General features: G+C 30.4%; 2 protein-coding genes across 2 annotated transcripts; both read left to right on the top strand.

The window, feature by feature from the left end:
• The first annotated feature begins 445 nt into the window (after nucleotides 1-445).
• LOC149566311 (uncharacterized) lies at nucleotides 446-943 on the top strand. Its single transcript, XM_089816452.1, has one exon. It carries the CDS (start codon nucleotides 446-448, stop codon nucleotides 941-943), a length of 498 nt encoding a protein of 165 aa, XP_089672578.1.
• A 5,053-nt stretch (nucleotides 944-5,996) lies between these two features.
• LOC149566310 (uncharacterized) lies at nucleotides 5,997-6,368 on the top strand. The gene has a single exon (XM_089816451.1). It carries the CDS (start codon nucleotides 5,997-5,999, stop codon nucleotides 6,366-6,368), a length of 372 nt encoding a protein of 123 aa, XP_089672577.1.
• Nucleotides 6,369-12,504: the final 6,136 nt, after the last annotated feature.

The following is a 12,504-nucleotide window of genomic DNA, read 5'->3' as shown; positions in this document are numbered from 1 at the left end:
TGTCTCACCCAAAATAGCTTTAACAATAAACCTGTAAATGAAACTAACTTCCTAACTAATTCTCTTTATGATTAAATTTAAACCAGATTATTTATCTATAAGTTATTATCCTCTTCCCATACATTATATGCGATAAACTATCAGCTTTATTTACTGCAACAAGATTATCTAAAAAACAACATTGAATTTTTCAAATGATTAAAGAAAGCACAGAATGTGTAATACAGACATGTGAAACACACTCGGCAAAGTCAACTTGTGATAAACTCCAGAAACCTGTCGTGTGACATGGATGCTGAGCTACTATATTAGTTTCCAAGCCTGTAAAATATATGATTCCACATCAGCTGATTATCACTTAAACCTAAAGAATCTATATATACACACACACATTGTATATTCGAATAATCAAACATTGATCTTGGCATTCAAGGTTAAACTCATAATGGGCAACTGCACATCTGTATCTTCTTCCCAAACCCAATTCACGCAAACGGCCAAAGTCATATTGTTCAATGGTGTTATGAAGGAATTCAGAGAAACCATCAAAGCAGGGGAAATCATTGAACAGAATCCTGGCTTTTTTCTTTGCCATTGGGATTGCTTGCGCATTGGTAAATTCATGGTGTCTGTAAATTCTAAAGAGGAATTGGAATTGGGAGAGCTTTATTTTGTGCTTCCATTGTGTAAATTGGGATATGTTCTTTCGTCTTCAGACATGGCAGCAATGGTGTTTAAGGCCAATTCTGCCATGAAACAGATTATTAGCAGCAGAGAGAGGGAAGATATGTACTGTAAAATCCTGCCATTAGAGAAGGGAGAGTGTGATGAAGAAAGGTGGGAAATGACGTCATGCAAATCAGGAGGATCAGAGGAAATGAGTTTTTCTAGAAGTGTGTCTAAGATTAGACTTGAAACTATCCTTGAAGGTACATTTTCATGAATGACTGTAAAAATTACAAATTAATGAAAAAACTCGTGGAAATCTATTGCAAAGCAGCTGCAGTACCTGCTCGAAAATGCATTATTGATTTATGAAAATTAAATGGCTTATTGTCTCTTGTAATATTTTTTATAAACTTCAAAAAATCAATGGACAATATAATTACATATATTTGTATTTAAAAATTATTTTTCAGATCTGTATATGGAAGTATGCTTACAGAACTTTTTAAAATGTAATATATGTTCTTTTATATTAGTAATGTAAAAGAGTTTATCACTTTATATTTATGGAAAAAGAGGAAAATTGAAGTGTTATTATGATGGAAGACTAATTTTCAATAATTATATTTTTTTATAGTTTGTATAGATTTGTAATTGAAAATATGTTATTTTTATAGTTTATAATGTCATAATTTAAGAAAATGAAGAATTACTTAAATAAATTTAATTTTAACATATAAAATAAGGATAAGGAAAGGATGTTAAAGAACTAATTCCAAAGAAGAGAAACAAGGAGATGAAAAAATATTTATGTTACAAACAAAAAGAACTGAGGTTTTAGAAGCACTCATGCAAAAAAGGTTGAATCAATCTATTTATATGTTCCCTTTTCAAACAATAGCTCTAACAAAATAGTACTAATTAATTAACTTAGAAGATATTTTCTACGATCAATAAACTTAAGATTAGTTGATGGACATTTTCATTTGGAATAGGAGGGAAGAACTTTCTTAAAATATTAGAGGACAAAACTATCTTCCAAAAGAGGCCTCTTAATTCAAAAAATAAATTTGGACAACATGCACTAAATTTGTGTTTCTTTTTCCTTCCTTGGGAAATGAGAAATAATAACTAAGGAGACTAGGGACTACTTAAGAAATTTAGGGGCTATCTAAAACTATAAGGAAGTCTCACTTCAAAAGATACATAAAATTGTTAGCTAGTCTATAATAATAATCTCTTGTAAACTTTCAATGGACAAGGATCTCCAAGGGATTGTGGTTTGGTACTTGAAAAATATGATTGAATCTATCAAGAAAGGTAATATTATCAAACCTAAATGATACTCAGAGTTCATTATTTTTCTTTAGTGGACTCTATTTTATGAGATATTGAACCTTAGTATGGCTAGTCTACCTACAACAATATGAGAAGAGATAAAAAAAATTGTTGTAGTAAGGATCAATAGATTCTCGACTTCTCTCCTATACCTTAATGTGGATGTTGTATTTGTTCAAAGATTACCACAAAAGCTAGTTCTAGGCATTAGCATATTTATTCACATATTCACATATAGAGATTTCATATAACAAAGCCTTCTTAGTGTGGAAAATTAGAAAATAAGAACATATATAAGTTTGTTTATAATATTTGAAATGGTCATCCCTCTCTTTTTGGATAAAGATATATATTTTCAACATGAGGCTAACAAAATTAAAACCACATTTGAATCAAAGAAAGCAAGATTTTAGGGAGCTTCCTTTAAATCAATAATGATCTTGAAAGAATATGATAATTTATATATTGAAAATATATATCTAGGTCAATGGGACTTCTACGCTCAACAAGACTTAATTTCTAGTAGACTCATTCAAACCAATCTACTTTACTAGTAGACTAAAGGCCAATTGACACTCATGATTACTTTTATATATTACATGTAATATAGAATACCACATTGAATGTGTTGGTGTAAATAAGTATGTACTTATTACACTTACTTAAGTTTACTTAGGTTAATGCATTATTTAATTATATTGCATTATTTTATTATTTTTATTTATGAGACATTTAGGAGTTTGCACACCTTGTGATTTGTCATGTTGACAACACAGGAGTACGCAACTTTATTTGAGCACATGGTGTCTACAACACTGTTTTGTGTGTCCCACCCTTGTAGACTTATCCTCACATCACCGCACTTACTTCCGTGCTTAATGGAGGATAATCCATATCTGGTGGACATGTGCTTGGTTGTATGACACATCATGATGCTAACTCTATGGATTCTAGAAGCTCTCCTGTAGCCTTTATATTCAGGCACTCCTAGTGTACTCTATGCATCAGTTATTGAATACATTGTTATTCTGATCATACTCTCTCTCTCTCTTTGGTCTACTATGTGCTTGTGTTTGAGTTCTTGGTTCTTGGGTGAATTTTTCCCTTAGGAAAATTCTTACAAAATGATACCACTATAACGAGTATAAACTTCTCTTCTACTTGGAGAGGCAAAGAACCCAAATTCAAAATCGGAGGAGACTCAACTCATGAATGGGACCATAATCACTATGAATCGACAAAGTGGAAAAATCCTTGAAATTTAGAGATTTTAACAATTTGAAACTTATTTCATGCACCCTTTATTCAATACACAAAAATATCATCAAATAGAAGCTAACATACATAAGCATAGAACATAAATGATAAATCGATCACATACATAAAATGTAAACTATAATTTGAAGATGAAGTAACTAGAAAACATAGGATCATATGACATAGATATATAGAATTATAAATTTTGTCAAATCATAAATGTATGTATGATAAAGATCCATAAAACCAATGACATCAAATCCTAAATGTATGTAAGATGAAGATCCATCAAACCAATGAAATCAAATCATAAATATATGTAAGATGAAGATCCATGAAATGTATGACTATCTGTAAATAAAATGAAAAATCAAGTCTATCTCTCACTTTTCCTCTCTTTTTTTCATGCTCAACAAATTGAAGGCCTTTAAGAGTTATAAGAAAGAAAAATGTTAAAAAAATGATTTTAAGTTGTCCAATTGAACTGCATGTAGATTCATGCCAATTCATAGACAAAAGTAACTGATCTGATTCAACCTATCGCATAATCACATGAATCACATAAATGACTCATGATTTTTGATTCACTAATTATAGATCATTTGAATTAGAAAACAAAACTACAAATACTGAGATGCATTGGTGAACATTTTAGACTTCTTTTCAAAATATGTTCTTTCATTAGCTTAGTCAGTTTATGATTTAGGTTAAATTTCAGGCAAGTCTAGCAAAAATTGTTCAATGCACTCTAGGTAAACTACTTTTTGGCACAATTTATCATAGCTTAGCTCATGAAATGTGTTTCTTTGTAACTTTTACCATGTTTTCTTATTATACATAGGCTCTTTCTTTGGAGAAGATACTTTGAACACTTTGATCTTTTGCTATTTATGGCCTTATTTTTGAATCATGTTAATCCATACTAGTCTTATAGTTGACATATTTAGTTCCTTACATTTCCACTACTTGTAAAAATGGAAAACGATAAATTTTCTAGAATTGAATTATTTGTGGTTAATTTTTCTTTTTTGATATCAAACCACTAATCAATGTTTTGTGAATTCTCATGTTGTATGATTACATTTGTAACAAGAACAAAATCACTTATTGGAGAACATTTAGAAATGAAGCCCCCATATCAGACTAGTTTAATTGTTCGGCCATATATATGATAATTGTTTTATGTTTCTTTTTGTGATTCATGTAGAAATACAAATTACTAACATAGGTTTTAGCTCTAAAAAGAGCATCTGCTTGTCCATTGAAAATCATAAGCTGTAAGATTTTCAACTAAATCTGAAATAAAAAGAAGAATCTTGATAGAAGAAAGAAGACAAATTGCACAGATAAAAGAGAAAATAGAGCTTTTGAAACGAAAATCTATATTATATTGAACAGAGTAGAGCTCAACAAAATTACATGTGCAATACATTTTTAGTAGCTCTTATTATTAAAAACTAAAAAAAAAACTCTCCCCTGCATGTACGTTGCAGTCAAAGATGCACTGACAGTTCTAGAACAGTAAATCAGCGTATATTCACAACCTTCCCTGCATGTATGCTGAAGTCCTATTCTACCACACATACTAGAGTTGGAATTAGTTTGAATTAATCACCAACACCCCCCCTTAATTCTAACTCCACTATGTGCAAGTGATTAATTCAAACTAATTCCAACTCTAGTATGTGCGGTAGAATAGGACTCCAGTGTACATGTAGGGAAGGCTATGGATAGACGTTGATTCATTTTTCCAAAATTGCCAATACATCTTTGACCGCAGCGTACATGCAGGGGAGAGATTGTTTTTCAGTTTTTAATAATAAGAGTTGCTAAAAACATATTGCACATGTAATTTTGTTGAGCTTTCCTCTGATACCATGTAAGATTTTCAGCTAAATCTGAAATAAAAAGAAGAATCTTGATAGAAGAAAGAAGACAAATTGCACAGTAATTTTGTTGAGCTCTGCTCTGTTCAATATAATATAGATTTTTGTTTCAAAAGCTCTATTTTCTCTTTTATCTGTGCAATTTGTCTTCTTTCTTCTATCAATATTCTTCTTTTTATTTTAGATTTAGCTGAAAAAGTTAATCCCAAGTATGATAGGATGACCTAAAGAAAAAAAGAAAGCAAGTGCTCATCTCTAAATTTCAAATAAATGTATGTAAATACAAATATAATAAAATGAATATATAAAAATATAAATAAAATAAACACATCTAAATAGAAATTTCAATTATTAATGGCTGCTTATAATTTTCTATTATTTCAAAATTTTCTCTTGCTTAAAGTTGTACAATGTAACAAGTTATCTAACAACCAATCTATTATAAAGAAGCGAAAAACAATGTAGAACCTACATTGGAAACCAGAAACGTTGACTGATCTAGAATGATTAAATGATGTGCTCCATGGTTGTATTTTTCGAGGGAGATGACTTATCAGACACACTCAGCAAAGTCAACGAAAAAGTCACAAGATAAACTTCCCAATCTGGCCGGCATGGAGTTCCACGTCAGCCACTATACAGTTTCTACCCATGTTAAATATACTATTCCACGTCAGATCATTATCACCTAAACAAAAAGAATCTATATATATACGCATTGTATATATCAACAAGCAAACATCAATTTAGACATACCAGGTTAAACTCATAATGGGCAATTGCACATCCGTATCTTCTCCCCAAACTCAACTCATGCAAACGGCCAAAGTTATATTTTTTAATGGCGTTATGAAGGAATTCAAAGAAGCCATCAAAGCAAGGGAAATCATTGAACAAAATCCTTGCTTTTTTCTTTGCCACTGGAATTCTCTGCACATTGGTAAATTTATGGCGTCTGTCAATTCTAAGGAGGAATTGGAATTTGGAGAGCTTTATTTTGTGCTTCCATTGAGTAAATTGCAATATGTTCTTTCATCTTCAGACATGGCTGAAATGGTGTTTAAGGCTAATTCCGCTCTTAACCAGATAATTAGCGGCAGAGAGAGGGATAATATGTACTGTAAAATCCTGCCATTAAAGAATGGTGAGTGCGATGAAGAAAGATGGAAAATGGATCAGAGAATTGGACTTGAAACCATTATTGAAGAAACTTGTTCCTAGATGATTGTACAAATGATTTTTTAAAAAATCTTATGATACAAATTATTGTTGCAGTCCCTATTTAGGACTGCATATTTATTTGGGAAAGAAAGACTTTCTGTAAATTGTTCTGGTAAAATGAAAAATTAATGAAAAATTCTTTGAGACTCATTAACAGATCTGCGTATGAAATTTGAAACATCATTGCATTTTAGATTTAACATTCTTTGAGACTCATTAACAGATCTGCGTATGAAATTAACAGATCTAGGATTTTTTTTAATGCGTAGATGTTGAATAGATAGATAAAATTTAGAAAAGGTCTTGCTGTAGTTATAATGATTGGTTAGGGTCAGAAGGTTCCGGCCATGGCTATTCTTAAACATTACAAACTAAACGAGAATATTAAGTTTGGAAAAAATAAGTTAATTTCGACTGTTTAACATTTTTAGTGTTGAATGAAAGCTAGTGTGTGATGTTTAAATCGTCCTGTCATAACTATTTCCGTATCCGAACACTTCAGATTTTAGCATGAAGGAAAGATTAACTAATCAAGGAACTCCAAATAGGCCCCTCTCTATAAATAGTGAGGTCAATTCTAAAGACAAAGAAGCCATGTTTCAAAAATAAAGTGATCAAACTATATACAGAATGTGGCAACATAAACAAGGTGCATAAATTGTATACGTTGGCCATGGAAAACATGTTTCTACTACCAACCAAATGTACCATTTTAAGCATGTTTAACTAACTACTCCTTGAAAGCAAAAGAAATAACCCTAGGATTAACTTGACTCAATGCTCAAATAGAAATTGTTTTCAGAAATGAACTGACTTTCCTCTTTTTGACAAGAATATTATAGTTTAAGTTTATAAATTGCATTTAGTATTATATCATGTCACAAAATATAAAACAAATTATCACCATGTAAATCATCTTCTATGGTAGCTTGCTAATACATTTCCAGAATTGTTTCTATATGAAGAGGGATATCAATAACCTCATACAACTAACTATCAGCTATACTCTTGCACTGTTGTTCTTCGTGCAAGCCCTAATTAAATATTTGTACAATCTTCATATCATTGCTTGATGGTTGTTTATAATTTGAATGTAGTAGTTATGTGATTTTGGAGTTATACTATTGAATTTATTTTTATTGAGCACATAAGCTTTATGTGAGTAATTTATTTATATACCAAACTTTTTCTTATTGAAACATTGTCAACCCTCTTTTCTAAAAGATTTCTTTTTGGTTGAACTTTAGTTATTTCCTCATTTTTTTTGAAATTAGCTTGTAGATTTCAAAATATTAAGCTAATCAACATTTTCTTTGAAAAAATCTAAATTTAATTTTTGTTTTTCAAAATTAATTTAGTTTTGAAATTATTTTAAAATTAGTTTAGCTTAGCTTAACTTTTAGTTTTTATAATTAATTTTTTTAATAGATTTTTTATGTAAAGATTTTTTAGATGTCATAAAATATGTTTTAAATTTTTTATTTTACTTAAATTAAAAATTAATTATATTTTAATTTATTCACATTAAATTGTGTTTGAAAAATAATTTTATTGTTAAACACCTATCAATTCAATGTTGTAAGTATAAAAGTTTATATTTAATTTTAAATTAAAAAAGTATTATATATAATAAATTTGTAAATTTGTACAATTTTTATATTATTAATTGAAGGTTGCTTTAAATATTGATTGTAGTTGTTTTATAACTTTTAAATTTAAATTTGTTATTAATTTTTTAGCTTTGAATAAATTAGGCCATGAAAGTTTCTTTAGTTATTATATAACTTTTAAATTTAAAGTTTTTTATTTTTTTAATGCTTATTTTTTATTACACTCCAACTTTTAAACATATAATTCTATCCTTTCCTAAGGCTTCCCATGGACTTCCTTAGGATCTAAGGGGTTGATAGGTTTTGGGGGAATCTCCAAATCTTTGATGTCAAATTCTCTAAAGGTTTTTGCATTACTACTACATCAAATCTAAAAATAGTTTTTTTTGCAAGCCACACCAAGGTGACCAAATCTATTACAATTTTGACTATATAAGGTAGTTATAATTTTGTATTCAATTATCTAAATCCATCTACCAAAAATTAACCTAAGAGTTATTAAGGTAGGAAGAATTATGTCAATAGCCATCTTATTAGGAATTCTATCTAAGCTCAACCTTGACTTTTGTATAGTAAACTTATTGACCATTAAGAAAGATGAAAAAGAATCAACACTACCTTTGAAGATATTGTAGGGTCAAAGCAAAGATCTGTGTCACCTTTCAAGCTAACTTTGTAGATTCGACCAAACCAAATTTGGCCTGATCCATTTCGGTCGGAATGACTCCGGTCGAATCCATGTGGCACTAAATAGATGCACACAACACATGTACACATCTATGACATTTCGGTTGAAATCGATCCAGCTGGATTCAATCCGACTAGATCGATTTTGGCTAGAACCATGAAAATTATATAAGTTACAAAAATGCAATCCATGACTCATTTACATGAAATGAGTTTGCTGAGATTGTGAAGTGGGAGGGGGCTATAGGAGTAATTTGGTCAGATCAGGTATGTCAACAATTTTCCCCAAATCTTTAATATGTTTTAAGTTTTATTTTATGTTTTCTTAGGTAAAAATTTGGTTTGTAATATATTTTTTTAATGTTTTACAATTTTAAACAATTTTAATAATTTTTATTATTATAAATCTATGTTTTTAAATACTGTATTAATTTTTAAATAGTGTAATATTAGAGTATTCTTATTTGTTTTTGAAATTTAGTAAACTTTAGACAATATTAGAAAAATAGATAAATTGTAAAACATTATTTAGAGAAAATATATAAAATTATTTAGAAAATCTAGAAAGTTTAGAAAATTTAGAAAATATTTGAAAATTTAGAAAATCTAGAAAATATTAGAAAATTTAGAAAGTTTAGAAAATATTAGGAAATATTTATTCAATATAGAAAATTATTTAGAGAGAATATTAGAAAATTTAGATATTTTTAACTTTTCTTTTGTTAGAAAACATTAGAAAATGTTAGGTAAAAGTTTAGAAACTATTGTTTAGAACATTTGATAAAAACCAAAAAATTTAGAATTTATAGTACATTTTTTTTTCTAGAATAAGTAAAACTCTATTATTGAAGAAAATGAAATTGATAACTGAAACCCTCAGATTGAACTAAATCCGACTCTACCTCTTATATTGAACCCAATTAAATTCTAACTAAAACCTTAACATTGAACCTAGGTGTGTGCACCAAGTTGTGGTGCCAAAAACATGAACCCCCTTTTTTTAGTTTTTAAAAGCGTGTTCACACTATAAAGCGTACGTGCTTTTAAAAACTAATTTTTTTAATAAATTGGCTGCAAACCCACAACCCATTTCATTTCCATTTCATTTTGCAAGGATTACCTCCTCACAATGCGTACGCAAGTTGAAGGAATTGAAGACTTTCACCACTCGCCTCCTGAAAATGCCTCCTTCTCGCTAAAGTTCGAGATTGAGATCACATTGTATGTTTTCTACTCTTGTTTTTGCATTGTTTTATATGTTTTTGTATTGTTTTATAGGTTTTTTTAAATTTTGCTTTAAATTTGTTTACTTATTTAGATTGCAATTGGTTTCTTATCTGTAAATGTGGATAATGAACCGCCAAATCCCCGACAAGATCAAAACCAAAACCCTCCACAAGATCCAAATGAAAACCCTCCATAAGATGAGAATCAAAACCCTCCACAACAAGAGCAAGAAATTTCACAACTTGCACCGATTGGAAGACCTCCTCTTGGCACACAAGACTACATAATAAATGAAATAAAAAGAGGGAAAAATGAATTAGAAGCACTCATTGGTAGGTTGAAAGCTTGTGGACAAACCAATCCAATGAGAGCACAATTGACATCCTCCCTTGAGTCCATTATGACCCATGTAGCTTTTGTTAGCAGTCAGTTGGATATTTGGCGTGTTAAGAGGGATGAACAAAGAATATATTATGCAAACAAATTATCATATCAAGATGTAAAAAAAAAAGAAATACCAAAAAGTAGTATTTGTGCATTGTTTAAAAAATTTGGTGAACAAAATACTATTAGAGAGACAACTAAAAGGTTCCCCATCCATTGGTGCATACATGATGGTATTAGAAATAATTTTTGGGATAGATGGTGGATGATCTTTGATGCCCCGTCCTGCAATAATCATGAGGTTCCAATCTATTTCTTAAAAAAATTGTATTGTGAATTTGTCATTGGGAAGATCCCCAATTATTTTGATATATTAGAATCTTAGGGTAGAGGTGGGGGGTCATCATTTGAGAGGACGGGGGCACGTCATGACCCTAATGTAGTTAGGGCACTTGTTGTCAAGCCACAGGGTGAGCATGTGATTATTCCTTAAGTTGTGACGAAACATGTAGAGGCCAACACTCTAGGGACTATTAATGCTTTGACACAGACCCTCATTCATTGCATGAGTCCATTAGTTGAGGAGGATCCTTCTGTGCATCACAGTCACATGTGCATATCATGTGGATCCTTATGCACATTTGGCAGTCATGCTGGAGATAGCATGGATGATGGGCTAGTCACTAATCAATTCCTGAATGAGACATTTGGCATTGACACACAAGTAAATTACAATTATAATAAACTAATTTGATCACATTTTGTATGTATAGTGAATGACTAATTAATTAGCATGTATTGACATTGTTCAAAATTCAGGGTCAGAGTGTTGGCGGCCCTAGTAGAGATCCCCCGACCCCATTTTTTGTCCCGTCGACAAGTCCAGAGGTATGTATCAATTTAATCATTTAAATTAATACATATATTTATTAAGTAATCATATGAAGGATTGACAAATTTTTTTATACATGTGCATTAGTTCTCTACTGGACCATCGACATTCACTAGGGACTCTGAGCCTAAGCGTGATATGAGCTTTGTAGAGGTACATTTGTTTCATGTTAATTTAATTCATTTGATTATATTTTTTTCATGTTTCATGTTACATGTAACTTTTATTGTATGGCATGCAACTCTTGACATCTGAGACTCCTCCTCATCTTCGACAGTCCATCGATTGTGGAGTTGCTGCAACAATGGCTAGTTCAAAGCCATTGACTGAGCTATGAAAGAATTTTCTTGGTTTTAGTTGTTGTTTATAATAGTTAGTATCAAAATTTCTAATTTTATTTCTAAGTAATTATATTTATTGAATTGTTGTAGGGCCTTGTTACACCCCATTGTCCGCGAGCCTGTGAGGTGGACTTACAGAGTGACTATTTGATGGTGGTAAGAAAATAATTAATTTTGTGCATACATATATATTTTTACAATGTATAATAATTATTGATTCATATCTACTTTGTTTGTATCAGCTCGAGTTAGAGAAGAGCCTAAACAAGAGGACGAGCGAGCATGTGAGGAAGGCCCCATCATCCTTATCATCTCCCTCCACATGATGACCGAAGACCTCTAGGGATTTGTTTCCTTCCCCTTGTGGGAAGGAGAAGATATAGTCGATAGAGACACATGTATGGGCATCAGTGGACATATTCGATATACATTTGATGTATATATGATATTTTATATTTGATGTATGACGTATATTTGATGCATGACATTATTAGACTTATGACATTATTGGTTAATATATGATATGTTTGTTCATGTATGACATTATTGGTTATCATAATATATTATGTGTTTGTTAATATATGACAGTATTGGTTATCATTTTATATTATATGTTTGTTTATGTATGACATTATTGGTTATCATAATGTATTATATGTTCGTTCATGTATGCCATTATTGGTTATCATAATATATTATATGTTCGTTCATGTATGACATTATTGGTTTTCATAATATATTATATGTTTATTCATGCATGAAATTATTGGTTATCATAATATATTATCAAAGTTGCATGGGTACTTGTACCCACACCCCTGGTACTCATACCCACGTACCCAAGTACCGGGTACTTGGTGGAGAGCATCATAGCTAAGGACCTTGATTGAGATTTCTAATTTTTTTCTTCAGTTTTTTGTTTGTGTATCAGCTCGTTGTTTATCAAGCTTAATTCAATACCTAATTAGTTTAAAACTTTGATAGAATATTGATTA

Source organism: Cupressus sempervirens, chromosome 3 (genome assembly GCF_028749045.1).
Source record: "Cupressus sempervirens isolate cs-2001-9-10 chromosome 3, ASM2874904v1, whole genome shotgun sequence".
Lineage (NCBI taxonomy): Eukaryota > Viridiplantae > Streptophyta > Pinopsida > Cupressales > Cupressaceae > Cupressus > Cupressus sempervirens.
The sequence above is the reverse complement of the archived record's forward strand: the minus strand, read 5'-3'. Positions and strand labels throughout refer to the sequence as shown.